Source organism: Oncorhynchus gorbuscha, linkage group LG19 (assembly GCF_021184085.1).
Source record: "Oncorhynchus gorbuscha isolate QuinsamMale2020 ecotype Even-year linkage group LG19, OgorEven_v1.0, whole genome shotgun sequence".
NCBI classification, from domain to species: domain Eukaryota; kingdom Metazoa; phylum Chordata; class Actinopteri; order Salmoniformes; family Salmonidae; genus Oncorhynchus; species Oncorhynchus gorbuscha.
In genome coordinates, this window is record NC_060191.1 from 8151680 (window position 1) to 8175276 (window position 23597).

Genomic DNA, 23597 nt, shown 5'->3' on the forward strand with positions numbered 1-23597 from the left:
TTACTTTTTCACACGGGGGAATTGGGTGCTGCATATCTTTTTTAATTAAATACATAAAATAAGTATCAATTTATTTTCTTATTTGTAAACTCGGGTTCCCTTTTTCTAAAATTGGGTTTCGGTTGAAGATCTGATAACATTCCATATCAAAACTATGCAAAAATATAGAAAATCAGAAAGGGGGCAAATACTTTTCACAGCTCTGTAAGTGTTTTCTTGACAGGTTCAATGGGAACAGTGTATTATGAGCGCACATTGCCTTAGCCGCTGTGGATGGATCATGAGTTTCGACAGCATCAGAGGACCTATCCCCGGCCTCATTGGCCATGTACCATACAGCCTTCTCCCAGGACCTGTATAGGAAAGACAGAGTTGATCAGATTTACAGTAAACCATGAAAACACCCCTGTGTGTCAACAAAAAACACAGTGGGAAAAATGTATGTGGGCATAGGTAGGCGTGGGTAGTTGGGTAGGTGTGTGTGTTCTGGCGACAGGTAGGGTGGGTAGGTACATTTGCACCACCTGACTCCAGCACCATTACAAGACCCTGAATAAATATTTGCTGATTGAGAGGAGACTGTGACTGTGCAGTATCGACATGTTTGGATTTATCAAGAAGTCTGGACAGTCATTTGGTGCATAGGAAAGTGTCTCGTTCATATCTGATCCGTGGTGTTTGAAGTGGCAGAACTATGGACCATCCTCTGGTGTGGGTTCTCATCCTGGTGCTGCTCAACTTCAATACAGGTACGTTGGACGATAAGCTCGTTCTGGAAATATATTGATGCTTATTTGTGCAATAAGTCACACACGCTTTGTTAGATAAGTAACAGGTTGTTCAAATGTCTCTGTTTGGTTGATGCACTTCAGTCAAACAGTATCAAGTCAGAAAGATGGAGGTTTCTATTTATCTGACATTGAAAACCAACCAATGTCTAGAGTAGACATTAGACATAGATACTAGGTCATGTTGTACATTGTGCGTTCATCTTGAAGACACTAATTTGAAAACAAAAGCTTATATTTCTGTTAAAGTGACATAGTCTGAAGATTTGATTAATTTCAATTAAAATATTTAAAGGACTTTAAAGACTTTTGTACTGATTAATAATATATCAATATATGAACTAAACTCATCAAACCATCCTCTTCTAGATGTCTCTGGCCAGGTGGTGGTTCCCTCGATGAACCCCTTAGCTGTGGGCAGTAATGTCACACTGAACCTAGTTCCCGAAAGCCCCATCAACATAGGGACCTGGTCATATGAAACTACAACCATTGTACTTTTCTATCCTGATGGCAGTATAGTGAGTACAAGTTATCAAGGCAGAGTCTCATTCAACTGCTCCTCCTCAGAGCTGTCCATAAGCTCTCTCCAACTCAACGACTCAGGTCTGTATACCGTGCAGGGAATGGAGCCAGTCCTGACCGCTGTGGTGACCTTGTCTGTCCAGGGTAAGGAACTAACCTCTGCCTGACTGTTTAGCTTTCTATGATGGTAGACTCCCTCTCACTGGCACACATGGTCACTTCCTCGCACACATGCTCACCTGCACACTTACTTGCCCATTCACATACTTACTTGCACGCAGGTTCACATGCAAACATGCTTGCACATCAGAGGAGGCTGACGAGGGAAGGACAGCTAATAATAATGGCTGGAATTGAGTGTAATGAAGTGAATGGAATGGTATCAAACATAGGAAAACCATGGTTTTGATTCCATTCCATTCCAGCCATTATTATGAGCCGTTCTCCCCTCAGCAGCCTCCACTGATGCAGGTACATTATCTATCAATGTTTGATCTCTGTCATAATAATAAAAGTAATTTTCCTGACATGGAAAGCTAACTCTTAAAAATGTCTATGTTTTCTGAACCTATAGTGAAGTTGACCTTCATAATTAATACCTTATACAGATCACAGAGTATGAGCAAACTGTTATTTTCAATTTCAGATAAGACTTACACAATACATTTTACGTTTTACGTTTTCAAAGACACTAAGGGTTTAACAGGGCTCAATCATGAAACCTGGTCTTTATGATAAGTAAACAAAATAGCATATTTAGATTGATTTCCAAAACAAGTGTTACACTGTGAAAGAAATAGCAACTATATGGTTGTAATTCAGTAACACACACAAAAACCTTTCTTGAGACACATCCATCTTATCTTGACTGCCATCTACTCTCTCACCCACAGAGCCCATTTCAAACGTGACTCTAAGGGCCAACGCCACTGATCTAGTGGAATTAAACGACACTGTCATTTTCACCTGCTCCGTCTCCTCTGGCACCTCCCTCTCCTACCGCTGGATGAATGGCAGCTCAGAGGTTGCACCCAGTGACCATGTTTGGCTTGGTGTTGGGAACAGCACTCTCTCCATAGTCAGTGTGACACGTTACGACGAAGGGCCGTTCAGATGTGAGGTCATCAATGGAATCAACAATGGCACCAGCCAGCCCATTGGCCTCAATGTTAGATGTGAGTATCAGAGTATGCAGTACACATGAGTCAAACACAACAGACATGGATTGTACCTTGTCATTGAGAGCCAGCATTCTATGCAATGATGTAATATGCCTATTTTCTTCCCAAATCATTCCTCTGTGATCACATGATCCAGGTCATTATTTGCATGGATCATGAGTACACTGTGTTTAGTTCCTCAGCCTGCACAATAGAGCAGGACGGAAACATATTCTAGGTAATGTTTACCCAACACTTCATTGTTATTCGTTCCTCCCATAGATGGCCCAAGTAACCTCACCATGATGGTAGTTCCTGAGATGATCATAGGACATACAGCCTACAAGACGGGCTCTGACATCACTCTGTCCTGCTCCGCTCAGTCCAAACCCGCTGTGTCCTACAAGTGGAGGTTTAATGGAATGTTCCTCAACGAGCAAAGTCCACAGCTGAGCCTGCAGAACACCAGGGAGAACCAGACAGGAAGTTACACCTGCTTAGCCTACAACAATGTCACACTCCGATACGCCACCATGACCACAATGATAAAGGTTGTGGGTAAGGCAACATTCATCGTTACGAAATGTCGTATAGTTGGTAGTGAATATTTGATTATTGATGGTTATGAATACAAATTTATATAATGGTATTTTTTCCACCGATCGAGTGAAGTACTCTTCCTCTTCTTTTCACCATAGAGCCGATATCAGCGGTGTCGTTGAACCGTGATGGGAAGCCACCGATACTGGATCAGTCGTTCACTCTGCGGTGTGAGGTGACTGGACCTGTAGACTACATTCACTGGTTAATTGACGGCCAGGTCATCTCCCTAAACAACAGAACATTCTTCTCTACGGACAACAAGACAATGGTTATCAACCCAATCCAGTTTTCTGACAGTGGAGAATATCTCTGTGAGGCCTTTAATGCTGTCAGTAACAAGACCAGCATGACATACACACTTGTGGTGAACTGTGAGTATTACAAGAGCTGGTCATCTTTGTCTGATAAAACCAATTCAGTGGCTTTATAGTTAGAGTATCTGCCCTGAGATTAGAAGGTTGGGAGCTTGCAGAGGTGTAAAGTACTTAAGTAAAAATAATTATGTCGTTTTTTGGGGTATCTGTACTTTACTATTTATATTTTGGACAACTTTTACTCCACTACAATCCTAAATAAAATGATGTACTTTTTACTCCTTACATTTTCCCTGACACCCGAAAGTACTTGTTACATTTTGAATGCTAAGCAGGACAGAGAAATGGTACAATTCATGCACTTATCAACAGAACATGCCTGGTCATCCCTACTGCCACTGATCTGGCGGACTAACTAAGCACAAATGCCTGGTTTGTACATGATGTTTGAGTTTGCCCCTGGCTATCTGCAATATTTTTAAACAAGAAAATTGTCCCGTCTGGTTTGTTAACATATGTCTCTTCCATCGGTTGAAAGCTTTAATTCTTGTTAATCTAACTGCACTGTCCGATTTACAGTAGCTATTACAGCAAAAACATGAAATGCAATTGTTTGAGGACGGCGCCCCACAAAAAGATATTTTCCACAGCACAGGTTTCAGAAATTCACAAATAGCGATTAAATATTTACTTTCTTTTTTAAAATCTTCCTCTGATTTGTCATCCAAAGGGTCCCAGCTATAACATGTAGTGTTGTTTTGTTAGATAAAATCCTTCTTTATATCCCAAAAAGTCAGTTTAGTTGGCGCCATCGATTTGAGTAATCCACTCGTTCCACATGCAGAGAAAAGAATCCACAAATCTACCCCTAAACTTTGTTTCAACAAGTCAAAATAAATGTATATTCACTCCTCAGATACCCTAAAAAGTAATCAAACTATAATATTTCTTACGGAAAGAAGAATGTTCAATAGGAAATCGATTTTAGCAGGTGCATCCTGTCTTCATGGCACGCGCAAACACGAATTTCCAAGACTGTGTCCCTGTACTAAAACTGATATTTCTTATTCGTTTTTGAAATTACAAGTCTGAAACCTTGAACATACACTGCTGACACCCTGTGGAAGCCATAGGAATTGCATCCAGGGAGCTAATTGTCAATATGACCTTTTACTTGCCATTCTAAAAGGATGGTCTCTAAAAAATAAATAAATTCTGGTTGGTTTGTCTTTGTCTTTTCTCCTACCATATCTATAGTGTTATATTTTCCTACATTAGTTTCACATTTCTAAACACTTCAAAGTGTTTTCTTTCCAAGGGTACCTATTATATGCGTATCCTGGCTTCAGGGCCTGAGCAACAGGCAGTTTACTCTGGGCAGGTCATTCAGGTGGAAATTGATCAAAAAAGGGGCCTAGCCCTATGAAGTTTAAGCATATTTTAGCAATCACATTTACAATTGATACTTAAGTAGATTTAAAACCAAATACTTTTAGACTTTTACTCAAGTAGTTTTTTTACTGGGTGACTTTCACTTTTACTTGAGTATGACAATTGGGTTATTTTTCCACCACTGGGAGCTTGATCCCTGGATGAGTCATACCAACAACTGTAATAATGGGACCCAATGTGTCTTTACTTGGCACTCAGCACTGAGGAGATATATTGGGGGTAAGGGCCTGTGAAAAACTAGTGTCCTGTCCAGGGGATGTACTTATACATCAAACTGCAACACGCAACATTAACAGGATATAGGCTCTTGCACCAATGAGCTGTTCTAAGGCTACATACTTACTATTCTTTGACAAAATAGTAAGACCATAAGGCTAAACCATACTGTCTTGTTTTTAACAGTTGGACCAGAGAAACCTGATGTAACTAGTCCAGATATAGCAAAGACAGGACACATCGTGACATTCAACTGCTCAGCCTCCTCTCAGCCTCCCAGCCAGTTCAGCTGGTTCTTCAATGGCTCCCCGGTGGAGACTGGCTCAGTGTATGAGACTGGCCCACTGACCTTAGCCAGTCATGGGGAGTACACCTGTGTGGCCTTCAACAACATCACTGGCAGAAACAGCACTGTCTCCAAGATGCTCACCATCATTGGTGAGTCAGTAACTGCTTCTTAAAATCAAGGGACTAAAACTTGCTTTACTTTGTTTATGTTCATTTGGTTTTAGACACAGCCCAAGTGCTGTTGAACCTACAGAATAATGAGATGGAAGTTGAGATATAAAGTGCAGAAAACACATTTCATCTGCTTTCCACAGCACCTGTGACCATGACCATGGTGAAAGTCATTGGAGCCCAGCCAATACTGAACGAGAGATTCTCTCTGACCTGTGAGACCGCTGGAACGGTTTACTCCATTCACTGGATGAAGAACGGCTTGCCTCTGTATGCTGATAACAGAACAGACTTCTCTATGAACAACAATACACTGACCTTCAACTATGTCCAGGATTCTGACATCGGAGACTATCAATGTTCTGCTTCCAACCCCCTCAGCAACATGACCAGCTCAAACTACAGACTGATCGTCAACTGTGAGTACACTCATAGAAAAAAGGGTTCCAAATGGGTTCTGCGGCTGTCCCCATACGATAACCCTTTTGGGTTCCATGTAGAACCCTCTGTGGAAAGGGTTCTACATGGAACCCAAAACGGTTCTACCTAGAACCAAAAGGGGTTCTTCAAAGGGTTCTTCTATTGGACCAGCCAAAGAACCCATTTATGGTTTTAGATGGCACATTTTTGTCTAAGAGTGTGGTTCACAAACGCTATAATGTTCAACTTTAACCCTAAGGCTTAATGTGGATTCTTTGAGAACTTCCTTTTTAAATATTGTAGTAAAGTCAATGTAAATGTTTCAATCCCACCTCTAACACTATTAACATATTTTGATGACTTTTGAACGTCTTGCCAATAACCTCTATTGAGTGACAGTCAGATGTTGGGACTAGCTGTTTGTCTTTTGTATTATAGATGGACCAGAGATGCCTGTTATAACAGGACCAGCATTAGGAGAAACAGGACACAACCTGACCCTCAACTGCTCTGCCTCCTCTCAGCCTCCCAGCCAGTTCAGCTGGTTCTTCAATGGCTCCCCGGTGGAGACTGGCTCAGTGTATGAGACTGGCCCACTGACCTTAGCCAGTCATGGGGAGTACACCTGTGTGGCCTTCAACAACATCACTGGCAGAAACAGCACTGTCTCCAAGATGCTCACCATCATTGGTGAGTCAGTAACTGCTTCTTAAAATCAAGGGACTAAAACTTGCTTTACTTTGTTTATGTTCATTTGGTTTTAGACACAGCCCAAGTGCTGTTGAACCTACAGAATAATGAGATGGAAGTTGAGATATAAAGTGCAGAAAACACATTTCATCTGCTTTCCACAGCACCTGTGACCATGACCATGGTGAAAGTCATTGGAGCCCAGCCAATACTGAACGAGAGATTCTCTCTGACCTGTGAGACCGCTGGAACGGTTTACTCCATTCACTGGATGAAGAACGGCTTGCCTCTGTATGCTGATAACAGAACAGACTTCTCTATGAACAACAATACACTGACCTTCAACTATGTCCAGGATTCTGACATCGGAGACTATCAATGTTCTGCTTCCAACCCCTCAGCAACATGACCAGCTCAAACTACAGACTGATCGTCAACTGTGAGTACACTCATAGAAAAAAGGGTTCCAAATGGGTTCTGCGGCTGTCCCCATACGATAACCCTTTTGGGTTCCATGTAGAACCCTCTGTGGAAAGGGTTCTACATGGAACCCAAAACGGTTCTACCTAGAACCAAAAGGGGTTCTTCAAAGGGTTCTTCTATTGGACCAGCCAAAGAACCCATTTATGGTTTTAGATGGCACATTTTTGTCTAAGAGTGTGGTTCACAAACGCTATAATGTTCAACTTTAACCCTAAGGCTTAATGTGGATTCTTTGAGAACTTCCTTTTTAAATATTGTAGTAAAGTCAATGTAAATGTTTCAATCCCACCTCTAACACTATTAACATATTTTGATGACTTTTGAACGTCTTGCCAATAACCTCTATTGAGTGACAGTCAGATGTTGGGACTAGCTGTTTGTCTTTTGTATTATAGATGGACCAGAGATGCCTGTTATAACAGGACCAGCATTAGGAGAAACAGGACACAACCTGACCCTCAACTGCTCTGCCTCCTCTCAGCCTCCCAGCCAGTTCAGCTGGTTCTTCAATGGCTCCCCGGTGGAGACTGGCTCAGTGTATGAGACTGGCCCACTGACCTTAGCCAGTCATGGGGAGTACACCTGTGTGGCCTTCAACAACATCACTGGCAGAAACAGCACTGTCTCCAAGATGCTCACCATCATTGGTGAGTCAGTAACTGCTTCTTAAAATCAAGGGACTAAAACTTGCTTTACTTTGTTTATGTTCATTTGGTTTTAGACACAGCCCAAGTGCTGTTGAACCTACAGAATAATGAGATGGAAGTTGAGATATAAAGTGCAGAAAACACATTTCATCTGCTTTCCACAGCACCTGTGACCATGACCATGGTGAAAGTCATTGGAGCCCAGCCAATACTGAACGAGAGATTCTCTCTGACCTGTGAGACCGCTGGAACGGTTTACTCCATTCACTGGATGAAGAACGGCTTGCCTCTGTATGCTGATAACAGAACAGACTTCTCTATGAACAACAATACACTGACCTTCAACTATGTCCAGGATTCTGACATCGGAGACTATCAATGTTCTGCTTCCAACCCCTCAGCAACATGACCAGCTCAAACTACAGACTGATCGTCAACTGTGAGTACACTCATAGAAAAAAAGGGTTCCAAATGGGTTCTGCGGCTGTCCCCATACGATAACCCTTTTGGGTTCCATGTAGAACCCTCTGTGGAAAGGGTTCTACATGGAACCCAAAACGGTTCTACCTAGAACCAAAAGGGGTTCTTCAAAGGGTTCTTCTATTGGACCAGCCAAAGAACCCATTTATGGTTTTAGATGGCACATTTTTGTCTAAGAGTGTGGTTCACAAACGCTATAATGTTCAACTTTAACCCTAAGGCTTAATGTGGATTCTTTGAGAACTTCCTTTTTAAATATTGTAGTAAAGTCAATGTAAATGTTTCAATCCCACCTCTAACACTATTAACATATTTTGATGACTTTTGAACGTCTTGCCAATAACCTCTATTGAGTGACAGTCAGATGTTGGGACTAGCTGTTTGTCTTTTGTATTATAGATGGACCAGAGATGCCTGTTATAACAGGACCAGCATTAGGAGAAACAGGACACAACCTGACCCTCAACTGCTCTGCCTCCTCTCAGCCTCCCAGCCAGTTCAGCTGGTTCTTCAATGGCTCCCCGGTGGAGACTGGCTCAGTGTATGAGACTGGCCCACTGACCTTAGCCAGTCATGGGGAGTACACCTGTGTGGCCTTCAACAACATCACTGGCAGAAACAGCACTGTCTCCAAGATGCTCACCATCATTGGTGAGTCAGTAACTGCTTCTTAAAATCAAGGGACTAAAACTTGCTTTACTTTGTTTATGTTCATTTGGTTTTAGACACAGCCCAAGTGCTGTTGAACCTACAGAATAATGAGATGGAAGTTGAGATATAAAGTGCAGAAAACACATTTCATCTGCTTTCCACAGCACCTGTGACCATGACCATGGTGAAAGTCATTGGAGCCCAGCCAATACTGAACGAGAGATTCTCTCTGACCTGTGAGACCGCTGGAACGGTTTACTCCATTCACTGGATGAAGAACGGCTTGCCTCTGTATGCTGATAACAGAACAGACTTCTCTATGAACAACAATACACTGACCTTCAACTATGTCCAGGATTCTGACATCGGAGACTATCAATGTTCTGCTTCCAACCCCCTCAGCAACATGACCAGCTCAAACTACAGACTGATCGTCAACTGTGAGTACACTCATAGAAAAAAGGGTTCCAAATGGGTTCTGCGGCTGTCCCCATACGATAACCCTTTTGGGTTCCATGTAGAACCCTCTGTGGAAAGGGTTCTACATGGAACCCAAAACGGTTCTACCTAGAACCAAAAGGGGTTCTTCAAAGGGTTCTTCTATTGGACCAGCCAAAGAACCCATTTATGGTTTTAGATGGCACATTTTTGTCTAAGAGTGTGGTTCACAAACGCTATAATGTTCAACTTTAACCCTAAGGCTTAATGTGGATTCTTTGAGAACTTCCTTTTTAAATATTGTAGTAAAGTCAATGTAAATGTTTCAATCCCACCTCTAACACTATTAACATATTTTGATGACTTTTGAACGTCTTGCCAATAACCTCTATTGAGTGACAGTCAGATGTTGGGACTAGCTGTTTGTCTTTTGTATTATAGATGGACCAGAGATGCCTGTTATAACAGGACCAGCATTAGGAGAAACAGGACACAACCTGACCCTCAACTGCTCTGCCTCCTCTCAGCCTCCCAGCCAGTTCAGCTGGTTCTTCAATGGCTCCCGGTGGAGACTGGCTCAGTGTATGAGACTGGCCCACTGACCTTAGCCAGTCATGGGGAGTACACCTGTGTGGCCTTCAACAACATCACTGGCAGAAACAGCACTGTCTCCAAGATGCTCACCATCATTGGTGAGTCAGTAACTGCTTCTTAAAATCAAGGGACTAAAACTTGCTTTACTTTGTTTATGTTCATTTGGTTTTAGACACAGCCCAAGTGCTGTTGAACCTACAGAATAATGAGATGGAAGTTGAGATATAAAGTGCAGAAAACACATTTCATCTGCTTTCCACAGCACCTGTGACCATGACCATGGTGAAAGTCATTGGAGCCCAGCCAATACTGAACGAGAGATTCTCTCTGACCTGTGAGACCGCTGGAACGGTTTACTCCATTCACTGGATGAAGAACGGCTTGCCTCTGTATGCTGATAACAGAACAGACTTCTCTATGAACAACAATACACTGACCTTCAACTATGTCCAGGATTCTGACATCGGAGACTATCAATGTTCTGCTTCCAACCCCCTCAGCAACATGACCAGCTCAAACTACAGACTGATCGTCAACTGTGAGTACACTCATAGAAAAAAAGGGTTCCAAATGGGTTCTGCGGCTGTCCCCATACGATAACCCTTTTGGGTTCCATGTAGAACCCTCTGTGGAAAGGGTTCTACATGGAACCCAAAACGGTTCTACCTAGAACCAAAAGGGGTTCTTCAAAGGGTTCTTCTATTGGACCAGCCAAAGAACCCATTTATGGTTTTAGATGGCACATTTTTGTCTAAGAGTGTGGTTCACAAACGCTATAATGTTCAACTTTAACCCTAAGGCTTAATGTGGATTCTTTGAGAACTTCCTTTTTAAATATTGTAGTAAAGTCAATGTAAGTGTTTCAATCCCACCTCTAACACTATTAACATATTTTGATGACTTTTGAACGTCTTGCCAATAACCTTTATTGAGTGACAGTCAGATGTTGGGACTAGCTGTTTGTCTTTTGTATTATAGATGGACCAGAGATGCCTGTTATAACAGGACCAGCATTAGGAGAAACAGGACACAACCTGACCCTCAACTGCTCTGCCTCCTCTCAGCCTCCCAGCCAGTTCAGCTGGTTCTTCAATGGCTCCCCGGTGGAGACTGGCTCAGTGTATGAGACTGGCCCACTGACCTTAGCCAGTCATGGGGAGTACACCTGTGTGGCCTTCAACAACATCACTGGCAGAAACAGCACTGTCTCCAAGATGCTCACCATCATTGGTGAGTCAGTAACTGCTTCTTAAAATCAAGGGACTAAAACTTGCTTTACTTTGTTTATGTTCATTTGGTTTTAGACACAGCCCAAGTGCTGTTGAACCTACAGAATAATGAGATGGAAGTTGAGATATAAAGTGCAGAAAACACATTTCATCTGCTTTCCACAGCACCTGTGACCATGACCATGGTGAAAGTCATTGGAGCCCAGCCAATACTGAACGAGAGATTCTCTCTGATCTGTGAGACCGCTGGAACGGTTTACTCCATTCACTGGATGAAGAACGGCTTGCCTCTGTATGCTGATAACAGAACAGACTTCTCTATGAACAACAATACACTGACCTTCAACTATGTCCAGGATTCTGACATCGGAGACTATCAATGTTCTGCTTCCAACCCCCTCAGCAACATGACCAGCTCAAACTACAGACTGATCGTCAACTGTGAGTACACTCATAGAAAAAAAGGGTTCCAAATGGGTTCTGCGGCTGTCCCCATACGATAACCCTTTTGGGTTCCATGTAGAACCCTCTGTGGAAAGGGTTCTACATGGAACCCAAAACGGTTCTACCTAGAACCAAAAGGGGTTCTTCAAAGGGTTCTTCTATTGGACCAGCCAAAGAACCCATTTATGGTTTTAGATGGCACATTTTTGTCTAAGAGTGTGGTTCACAAACGCTATAATGTTCAACTTTAACCCTAAGGCTTAATGTGGATTCTTTGAGAACTTCCTTTTTAAATATTGTAGTAAAGTCAATGTAAATGTTTCAATCCCACCTCTAACACTATTAACATATTTTGATGACTTTTGAACGTCTTGCCAATAACCTCTATTGAGTGACAGTCAGATGTTGGGACTAGCTGTTTGTCTTTTGTATTATAGATGGACCAGAGATGCCTGTTATAACAGGACCAGCATTAGGAGAAACAGGGCACAACCTGACCTTCAACTGCTCTGCCTCCTCTCAGCCTCCCAGCCAGTTCAGCTGGTTCTTCAATGGCTCCCCGGTGGAGACTGGCTCAGTGTATGAGACTGGCCCACTGACCTTAGCCAGTCATGGGGAGTACACCTGTGTGGCCTTCAACAACTTCACTGGCAGAAACAGAACTGTCTCCAAGATGCTCACTGTTGTTGGTAAGACGTAAGATACATCTAAACTGTTTAACTTGTAGATATAGGCCATTCAACTTACAGTAATTGAAGTCAACATTCTTGTGATACTCTGACATTTTCTTCACAGAACCAGTCACCATGACCATGGTGAAAGCCATGGGATCCCAGCCAATACTGAACCAGACATTCTCTCTGACCTGTGAGACCACTGGAACCATTTACTCCATTCACTGGATGAAGAACGGCTTGCCTCTGTATGCTGATAACAGAACAGACTTCTCTATTGACAATAATACACTGACCTTCAACTCTGTCCAGCATTCTGACAAAGGAGACTATAAGTGTTCTGCCTACAACCCCCTCAGCAACATGACCAGCACAGAATACAGACTGATCATCAACTGTGAGTGGTTATTATGGCACAAAATCCAAAATTGATATCTGCCAATTTAATTCTAATTTTGACCTATAATGAGGGCAAGATGGAATTCATAGTAATGGAATTCGGGTAGGTTTTAATCTCACTTCTGGCACCAATGTAATAAAGCCATGGGGATGGTTGGGTGTTGCATGGGTCAAACCATGGGAAATGTCCTAATGGCAGTTCTAGTAGCTAATATCATTCAATATCTTCATTGTCTTGTGTTTCCCAGATGGTCCAGAGAGACCTGTTATCATGAGTCCAGATATAGCGATGACAGGATACATCGTGACCTTCAACTGTACTGCCTCCTCTCAGCCTCCCAGCCAGTTTAGCTGGTTCTTCAATGGCTCCCAGGTGGCGGCTGGCTCAGTGTATAAGACAGGCCCACTGACCTTAGCCAGTCATGGGGAGTACACCTGTGTGGCCTTCAACAACCTCACTGTCAGAAACAGCACTGTCTCCAAGATGCTCACCATCATTGGTAAGTCAGACCTCAGATTATTTGCTCTGTTGTGTTAATTTACAATCTAGTAAGAATTACAATAGACATACTTATCATACAAAAGAGCCCAAACATTTAAAATCTTTACTCAGTGAAGAGTACAGCTAAATACATCAATGCAATACAGTGCAGTGTCCACTTATACCTTGAGCTCTCACCCCCTCCTTCCACAAAGATGTACTTTTCCATCAACCTGGATTTATCTGTGCTCCTCAGTCAGGAGAGGCCTTGGGAGTACACATTCCGACAGTCCACTGCAGTCCACTAAATAATTCAACTCTTCTCATACACAGAGTTTGAACCTAACACTACTTTCAATCTCTAAAGATGTCAAAACAATCTATGCATACCAACAGGAAATAATGATATTAAACAGGAAATATCTAAAACAGTAACATAAAACAGTCATTTACAATCCATCAGATCGTACAACCATTTGTTTTATATATCCAACTATTGCGTCGCTGGAACTAACCATTTTATCAAATTACATATATTGATACTGTACATAAAGCAATACTCATCCTCTCTCCTCACAGAGGCTATAACGTCGGTGACGGTGAAACTAAACAAATTACCAATAGCATCTGACAACCTAACTCTCACCTGTGATGTCACCGGGCACTATGACACCATCTACTGGATGAAGGACAACCTGTCTCTGGTCCTGAACAACACCTTGAACTCTGACATCACCATCTCTAACAACTCTTTGCACTTCAGTCCAGTCAAGGTGTCTAACGATGGAAACTATCAGTGCGTCGCCACCAACCTCTTTGGTCCAAACACCAGCCCTAAATACCAGCTACTGGTGAACTGTAAGTACTAGCGTTTTAGTAATATTTTAAAAGATACACCTTTATATTATGCAGAAGCAGTCAGAAACCCACCACTGGTATGATGGTTAATGCTATCCGGGATACTTGGGATGTCCCTAGCTTAAACCCTAACCTTAATCCCTATCCCTACCTTAACCTTTACCTAGTCCTAACCTTAACCCTTACCTTAGCCATTTTACATTTCAACTTCAATGGGTGACGTAAATTTGGATGTCCCAAGTGTCCAATTTAGGCTTTTCCCAATTATGACCCCCCTTTCTAAACCTCTTCTGTAGATGGCCCTAAGAGTGTGAATATCTCTGGCCCAGTCTCAGTGGTGATTGGCTCAGTAACCACAGTTACACTGAAGTGCTCTGCCGACTCCCGGCCAATCAGCGAGTACGGGTGGAAATTCAACAATCAATCAGTGCTTGGGACTGGACCTATGAAATCTGTTATTGCCTCCTTGGAGAATGCAGGGGACTACACTTGTGTGGCCAAGAACCCTGTGACCAACATCTCAATGTCCAAGACCATTAGTCTGGATGTTACTGGTAAGTGGGAGGCTGTTGCAGTAAGACCTAGGTGGGACGTACTGAGTAATTAAATGTCACAAAGTTGTTTTTATTTTGTTGAATTTAATTTGGTTCTAGTTTGTGTACTTGTTTGTGCAATGATCATTTTCATGCATCATGGAAATGCAATAAAGACATCTGGTGAACTGGGGGGTACAGACAGGAGTAAAAACCATTTTTTTTAATTAAAACCTCTCCTTTCTCTCCCAGGCCACTCGAATGCCCCTCCATTCCAGGCCAGAGTTGGTCTGATGCTAACAGCCCTGCTAGCTCTCTCTCTCTGCCTCTGATCAAGCACTGAGACCACCACAGTAAGCACACTGCATGTCTGTCTGCTGGTTGGGAGCCAATAACTCCCTTTCCTCTACCCTCACTGACTCAGATTGTTGATCTGAAAAAGGACTGGATAGGAATAAGTGGTATTGTCGATTTTTTAATTGCCCCATCTTGTCACCATAGGGCTGGATTTAGTATGCTCAGCTCCTTTCCAATGCTTTTAGATTGTGAGGAGAGAGTCAACAAGAGGTCAGATGGGAGGGATCTATCCCCTTAGAATAGAACCCACCTCTACAGTGTGTTTATATGTCAATCATCTCTATAAATAACAACCAAAATCTTGAAAACTGGTCTTCAACATGGTCATTGAAGGGGCAAACATCCACTGCTCAGCTGCGTTGCCTATTTCTGTTTCTAATGAAATGTTCTTAGATATTCACTGCCCTTATGACTGTGACTATTGCCCTTTCTGTGTTTGATGATGTATGTAAACACTGTTCAAGCACAAATTCTGGTTTATTTAACTTATAAATACCTTAAAGTTAAAATGTTTCAAACTATAATACATTCAGCTGGTGTTTATGTTTAACATGGGTTGTTATTCACATTAAACACTGTATAAGCTTGTAAATCCTCAGAGGAGATGCAGGCTTGTGCTATTGTCTTATATTTATATTTCCTCTTCATTAATTATAGTCTTAAATAAAGTGCTGTCTTTTCACCCCTGTATTACTGAATGGTGCAATCTTGGGTGATTTCTTTATTGTCAGAATCGCTGTGAATAAATGTGGTTCTTGGGCCTCCCAAGTTGCGCAGCTGTCTAAGGCACTGCATCGCAGGCACTAGAGGCATGACCACAGACCCAGGTTCCATCCTGAGCTGTATCACAACCAGACGTGATCGGGAGTCCCACAGGGCGGCGTACAATTGTCCCAGGTTCGTCCGGGTTAGGGGAGGGTTTGGCCAGAGGGGGGAGGCTTCACTTGGCTCATCGTGCTCTAGCGACTCCTTGTGCAGGCCGAGCACCTGTAGTCTGACCTTGGTTGTCAGGTTAAATGTGTGTTACCTCTGACATATTGCTGTGGCTTCCGGGTTAAGCGGGCGGGTGTTAAGAAGCGTGATCTAGCAGGTCATGTTTTGTAAAATGCATGATTCGAACTTTGCCTCCTTTGGGGAATTGCAGCGATGAGACAAGATTGAAAAAGGGGTAAAATGCAAATAAATGTGTGGATCTAGTAAAGTAGAAGCAGAGGGATGATAAAACACTGAAATAATACATTGGATATCACTCCACACACATATTGAAACTGTTTATAAAAAATGTATATTACAAAGGAGTATAATTATATAATAATACATTTTTATTAAAAAACGAGTCATGGTTCTTGAGCAAGAAACATGAGATTAAAGGTCAACTCTTTTTGCCTTGATCACCCTTTGACCTTTCTACCCTTTCCATGATCTTCTGGCATTTCCACTAATTCTGGAATCCTTTCCTTAGGCACATTTCCACAACTGGATTGTGTATAGGTCGGAGAGAATAGGATGGGAGAGAGATACACAGATTGGTGACTTTGAGAGATTCCACTGTAACAGGCATTGTAGAAACTCTTCAATGTACTGCTGTTAGTGTTACAGAAACACAGGACTACTTACAGGCCTTCCTGGGCTTGTGGTAGGATTTGGCAGACTCCTGGCAGAGGCAGCCTCCACTCAAACCCTCTCTCCTCCTCCCGAAGTGACACAAAGTAAACTGCTGTATTAGTCTGAGTGCCATTCAGTTTCTGCAAACTAATTGACATCCCAAAATATTACTATCATGGGCTGTCAGAAACAGACTGACAAGCAGGCTAGGATTGTATCCACTTACTGGACAAATAGCAATGACTTCCTAATAACGCACCCTTACAGTCACACAGTCTGTCATGGTGTCTATGGGGGGGTTGATCTGGTCTCCAATTCTCCCTGGGTCCTCCACTGTCGTGGCACTGACACCTGAACTGTGTACATCAGTTCAGCAACCCCTTGGTAGAGAGGATAAGAGAGAGAGAAAGGTTGATCAGAATGGATATGTACAGTGCACTTGGAAAGTATTCAGACCCCTTGACATTTTTTACATTTTGTTACGTTACAGCCATATTCTAAAACGGATTCAATCATTTTTTCCCTCATCAATCTGCACACAATACCCCATAATGACAAAACAGTTTTTTAAAGATTTGTTTGCAAATGTATAAAAAAAACATTTAAATATCACATTTACATAAGTATTCAAACAATTTACTCAGTCATTTGTTGAAGCACCTTTGGCAGCGATTGCAGCCTTGAATCTGGTTGGGTATGACGCTGAAATCTTGGCACAGCTGTATGTGGGGAGTTTCTCCCATTCTTTTCTGCAGATCATCAAGCTCTGTCAGGTTGGATGGGGAGCGTCACTGCACAGCTATTTTCAGGTCTCTCCAGAGATGTTTGATCAGGTTCAAGTCTGGGCTCTGGCTGGGCCACTCAAGGACATTCAGAGACTTGTCCCAAAGCAACTTCGACATTATCTTGGCTGTGTGCTTAGGGTTGTTGTCCTGTTGGAAGGTGAACCTTTGCCCCAGTCTAAGGTCCTGAGCACTCTGGGGCAAGTTTTCAACAAGGATCTCTCTGTACTTTGCTCCGTTCATCTTTCCCTCGATCATGACTAGTCTCCCAGTCCCTGCTGCTGAAAAACATCCCCAAAGCATGATGCTGCCACCCCCATGCTTCACCGTATAGATGGTGCCAGGTTTCCTCCACATGTGACGCAAGGCATTCAGCCCAAAGATTTCAATCTTGGATACATGAAACCAGAGAATCTTGTTTCTCATGGTCTGAAAGTCCTTTAGGTGCTTTTTGGCTAACTCCAAGTGGATGTGCTTTTTACTGAGGAGTGGCTTCCGTCTGGCCACTACCATATGGGCCTGATTGGTGGAGTGCTGCAGAGATGGTTGTCCTTCTGGAAGGTTCTCCCATCTCGACAGAGGAACTCTGCAGCTCTGTCAGTGTCACGACTTCTACCGAAGTCGTTGCCTCTCCTTGTTCGGGCAGTGCTCGGTGGTTGACGTCACCGGCCTTCTAGCCATCATTGATCCATTTTTCATTTTCCATTGGTTTTGTCTTGTCTTCACACACACCTGTTTTCAATCCCATTCATTACCTGTTGTGTATTTAACCCTCTGTTTCCCCTCATGTCTTTGTCAGATATTGTTTTATGTCAAGTGTTGTTTTATGTTGTATAGGTGCGCGACGGGTCCTCGTACCCATTTTAGTTTATTTTTTTTTTTTTTTATAATTTTTTATTTCACCTTTATTTAACCAGGTAGGCTAGTTGAGAACAAGTTCTCATTTGCAACTGCAACCTGGCCAAGATAAAGCATAGCAGTGTGAACAGACAACACAGAGTTACACATGGAGTAAACAATTAGTCAATAACACAGTAGAAAAAAAGGGGAGTCTATATACATTGTGTGCAAAAGGCATGAGCAGGTAGGCGAATAATTACAATTTTGCAGATTAACACTGGAGTGATAAATTATCAGATGGTCATGTACAGGTAGAGATATTGGTGTGCAAAAGAGCAGAAAAGTAAATAAATAAAAACAGTATGGGGATGAGGTAGGTGAAAATGGATGGCTATTTACCAATAGACTATGTACAGCTGCAGCGATCGGTTAGCTGCTCAGATAGCAGATGTTTGAAGTTGGTGAGGGAGATAAAAGTCTCCAACTTCAGCGATTTTTGCAATTGGTTCCAGTCACAGGCAGCAGAGTACTGGAACGAAAAGGCGGCCAAATGAGGTGTTGGCTTTAGGGATGATAAGTGAGATACACCTGCTGAAGCGCGTGCTACGGATGGGTGTTGCCATCGTGACCAGTGAACTGAGATAAGGCGGAGCTTTACCTAGCATGGACTTGTAGATGACCTGGAGCCAGTGGGTCTGGCGACGAATATGTAGCGAGGGCCAGCCGACTAGAGCATACAAGTCGCAGTGGTGGGTGGTATAAGGTGCTTTGTGACAAAACAGATGGCACTGTGATAAACTGCATCCAGTTTGCTGAGTAGAGTGTTGGAAGCAATTTTGTAGATGACATCGCCGAAGTCGAGGATCGGTAGGATAGTCAGTTTTACTAGGGTAAGTTTGGCGGCGTGAGTGAAGGAGGCTTTGTTGCGGAATAGAAAGCCGACTCTTGATTTGATTTTCGATTGGAGATGTTTGATATGAGTCTGGAAGGAGCGTTTACAGTCTAGCCAGACACCTAGGTACTTATAGATGTCCACATATTCAAGGTCGGAACCATCCAGGGTGGTGATGCTAGTCGGGCATGCGGGAGCAGGCAGCGATCGGTTGAAAAGCATGCATTTGGTTTTACTAGCGTTTAAGAGCAGTTGGAGGCCACGGAAGGAGTGTTGTATGGCATTGAAGCTCGTTTGGAGGTTAAATAGCACAGTGTCCAAGGACGGGCCGGAAGTATATAGAATGGTGTCGTCTGCGTAGAGGTGGATCAGGGAATTGCCCGCAGCAAGAGCAACATCATTGATATATACAGAGAAAAGAGTCGGACAGCATGCCCTCCGATTTGACACACTGAACTCTGTCTGCAAAGTAATTTGTGAACCAGGCAAGGCAGTCATCCGAAAAACCGAGGCTACTGATTCTGCCGATAAGAATATGGTGATTGACAGAGTCGAAAGCCTTGGAAAGGTCGTTGAAGATGGCTGCACAGTACTGTCTTTTATTGATGGCGGTTATGATATTGTTTAGTACCTTGAGTGTGGCTGAGGTGCACCCGTGACCGGCTCGAAAACCAGATTGCACAGCGGAGAAGGTACGGTGGGATTTGAGATGGTCAGTGACCTGTTTGTTGACTTGGCTTTCGAAGACCTTAGATAGGCAGGGCAGGATGGATATAGGTCTGTAACAGTTTGGGTTCAGGGTGTCTCCCCCCTTTGAAGAGGGGGATGACTGCGGCAGCTTTCCAATCCTTGGGGATCTCAGACGATACGAAAGAGAGGTTGAACAGGCTGGTAATAGGGGTTGCGACAATGGCGGCGGATAGTTTCAGAAATAGAGGGTCCAGATTGTCAAGCCCAGCTGATTTGTACGGGTCCAGGTTTTGCAGCTCTTTCAGAACATCTGCTATCTGGATTTGGGTAAAGGAGAACCTGGAGAGGCTTGGGCGAGTAGCTGTGGGGGGGGGGGGGCGGAGCTGTTGGCCGAGGTTGGAGTTGTCAGGCGGAAGGCATGGCCAGCCGTTGAGAAATGCTTGTTGAAGTTTTCGATAATCATGGATTATTATTATTGGTGGTGACCGTGTTACCTAGACTCAGTGCAGTGGGCAACTGGGAGGAGGTGCTCTTGTTCTCCATGGACTTCACAGTGTCCCAGAACTTCTTGGAGTTGGAGCTACAGGATGCAAACTTCTGCCTGAAGAAGCTGGCCTTAGCTTTCCTGACTGACTGCGTGTATTGGTTCCTGACTTCCCTGAACAGTTGCATATCGCGGGGGACTATTCGATGCTATTGCAGTTCGCCACAGGATGTTTTTGTGCTGGTCGAGGGCAGTCAGGTCTGGAGTGAACCAAGGGCTGTATCTGTTCTTAGTTCTCCATTTTTGAACGGAGCATGCTTATCTAAAATGGTGAGGAAGTTACTTTTAAAGAATGACCAGGCATCCTCAACTGATGGGATGAGGTCAATGTCCTTCCAGGATACCCGGGCCAGGTCGATTAGAAAGGCCTGCTCACAGAAGTGTTTTAGGGAGCGTTTGACAGTGATGAGGGGTGGTCGTTTGACTGCGGCTCCGTAGCGGATACAGGCAATGAGGCAGTGATCGCTGAGATCCTGATTGAAGACAGCGGAGGTGTATTTGGAGGGCCAGTTGGTCAGGATGACGTCTATGAGGGTGGGTTTGAGCCTGGGTTTACTTCAGAGCCTGGGTTTACCTCCACATCACCCGCGGAACAGAGAAGGAGTAGTATGAGGGTGCGGCTAAAGGCTATCAAAACTGGTCACCTAGAGCGTTGGGGACAGAGAATAAGAGGAGCAGGTTTCTGGGCATGGTAGAATATATTCAGGGCATAATGCGCAGACAGGGGTATGGTGGGGTGCGGGTACAGCGGAGGTAAGCCCAGGCACTGGGTGATGATGAGAGAGGTTGTATCTCTGGACATGCTGGTTGTAATGGGTGAGGTCACCGCATGTGTGGGAGGTGGGACAAAGGAGGTATCAGGGGTATGAAGAGTGGAACTAGGGGCTCCATTGTGAACTAAAACAATGATAACTAACCTGAACAACAGTATACAAGGTATATTGACATTTGAGAGAGACATACAGCAAGGCATATAGTCATCACAGGTGTTGAATTGGGAGAGCTAGCTAAAACAGTAGGTGAGACAACAACAGCTAATCGGCTAGCACACCAACAGCAGGTAAAATGGCGTTGACTAGGCAACGGGACCGACAGATAAAACATAAACAAGCAGAATGGAGTACCGTGATTAATGGACAGTCCAGCGTGCATCAGCTATGTAGCCTAGTGATCAGTGTCCAGGGGGCAGCGGTGGATGGGGCAGGGAAGCTGGACTGGCGAGTGTTGTCCAGGTTTTAAAAAACTAACAATGACTAAATAGCTTGTAGCTAGTTAGCTGGTTAGCTTCTGGAGGTTCTTGAGTGTGTTCTAAAAATTAAAAATCATAGCGATTCCGTATCACATTGGGTGAGGCAGGTTACCGGAAGGTATAAACAAATTAAAAATCGAAAAGAGATAGAAATGTAAATATGGGTCCAGTGAGTGTTTGGGACGCGCCGATTCAGACGGTTAGCAGGCCTGTGCTAACAAGCTAACAGTTAGTAGGCCGGGGCTAAACAAGGTAGCAGTTGGCGGACCGGGGCTAAACAAGCTAGCAGTTAGCAGGCCGAATTAGCAAGCAAGGAGATAGCAAGGGCTAGAGAGTTAGCCTTTGGGGGACGTCGCGGTGGGGTGAGTCTGTTTATTCCTCTTCATGCGGTGACATCGATAGACCGGTCATGGGTCCGGGTATTGTAGCACAGGAGTATGCTACGGTGGTAGCACAGGGGCTCTGGCCGGGCTAGCTTCAAGCTAAGTGGGTGGAAACGCTAGCCAGGAGTAATCATCCAGGGTTGCGGTTTAGCTAGATAGCTAGTTGTGAAGATCCAGCTGAAAAATGTTCCGTTTGCGGTGGGAATCCGGGGATAAAAAAATAAATAGGTCCGTTAATGCTCTGGTTAGAGTCGCGTTGTTCGAACTGGCGAGAGCTTTCCGAGCTAAAGGTTAGCTGATGACCGGTTAGCTAAAGACCGCTAGCATAGCTGGTAGTTAGCTGGCTAGCTTCAGTTGAGGGGTTCCGGGTCCGAAGTAATTATAAATACTTTAGGAAAAATAGCTACATTGGGTGAGGCGGGTTGCAGGAGAGTATTTAGAAGCTGAGATTTAGTCAAATGTTTTAAAAGATATGCGAAGAAAAATATGTAAAAACGAAAAATAAATAAATACATTTTAAAAAATAAAAAAGATATATACAAGGAACACGACACGACAGGACGTCTTACTGCTACGCCATCTTGGAGCACACAGACACACAGTTTATGTATGTACATATTTAGTGTTTGGAGCATGTATTATATTAAAAGACTCCATTTACATACACTCCGTTTGACTCTCCTGAGCCTGACTTCTCTGCCACCTATACACACACGACTCTAACAGTCAGAGACCATCGGGTTCTGGTCACCTCCCTGACCAAGGCCCATTGCCCTGATTGCTTACTTTGGCAAGGCAGCCAGCTCTAGGAAGAATCTTGGTGGTTCCAACCTTCTTCAATTTAACAATGATGGAGGCCACTGTGTTCTTGGGGACCTTCAATGCTGCAGACATTTTTGGTACCCGTGCCCAGATCTGTGCTTTGACACAATCCTGTCTCCGAGCTCTACGGACAATTATTTCAACCTCATGGCTTGGTTTTTGCTCTGATATGCACTGTCAACTGTGGGACCTTATATAGACTGATGTGTGCCTTTCCAAATCATGTCCAATCAATTGAATTTACCACAGGTGAACTCAAATCAAGTTGTAGAAACATCTCAAGGATGATCAATGGGAACAAATCAAATCAAATGCAATTTGTCACATGCCAGAAACAACAGGTGTAGACCTTACCGTGAAAGGCTTACTTTCATTTGATTCTGGCAGTTGAACAGGTCAAAAGAAGGAACATCAGTACTTAGTAACAGTGAATCACATACAGGAAAATGATTAATCAAACATTTCCTATTACAACGGTTTAAATCACATGTGGTAGAAGAGGAAGAAAAACCCACCAGTACGAGAGTGTAAGCCTTCGGCAGCTTATCCTTGATGATTTGGACTATGGCCATAATGCCTCCACAGATCTGTTCTGCAGTGTGACCGTGATTATGGGTTCCCACCCACAGCACCACAACCTGGTGGAGGCAGAGGCACAAACATCAACTTGGTGGGCAGTTTCATTCATACCACTTCATTTAAAAGCATTTTCAATGACTGATACTGAAAGTGCTTTTTGGCCTGGGAACAGGCTTGAGACCATGGATCTGTGCAGCCATTAGGGTTTAAATCTGAACAATGAGTAGTGTATGATCAACTCTAATGTAATATACTAACGTGTTGTCTTTGTGTATACATACCTTTGGGCTGATGTGGGCCAACTCTCCATTGCTCA

General features: G+C 43.5%; 1 protein-coding gene, 1 long non-coding RNA gene and 1 pseudogene across 2 annotated transcripts; 2 read left to right on the plus strand and 1 right to left on the minus strand.

Annotated features, from left to right (window-relative positions):
• The first annotated feature begins 556 nt into the window (after positions 1-556).
• Positions 557-8776, plus strand: LOC124004713 (annotated as a pseudogene).
• A 352-nt stretch (positions 8777-9128) lies between these two features.
• Positions 9129-15577, plus strand: LOC124004714 (carcinoembryonic antigen-related cell adhesion molecule 5-like). The gene is made up of 11 exons (XM_046313429.1): positions 9129-9328; positions 9768-10018; positions 10183-10458; positions 10899-11150; positions 11315-11590; positions 12031-12282; positions 12389-12664; positions 12915-13166; positions 13727-14005; positions 14302-14559; positions 14791-15577. The coding sequence occupies exons 1-11, from the start codon at positions 9267-9269 to the stop codon at positions 14868-14870; spliced, it is 2514 nt and encodes an 837-aa protein (XP_046169385.1). The 5' UTR covers positions 9129-9266; the 3' UTR covers positions 14871-15577.
• A 799-nt stretch (positions 15578-16376) lies between these two features.
• Positions 16377-23597, minus strand: LOC124005016. Its single transcript, XR_006833550.1, has 3 exons — positions 23563-23597; positions 23218-23340; positions 16377-16880 (listed from the first exon to the last, which is right to left on the minus strand). It is a non-coding gene; the product is annotated as an uncharacterized LOC124005016 (long non-coding RNA).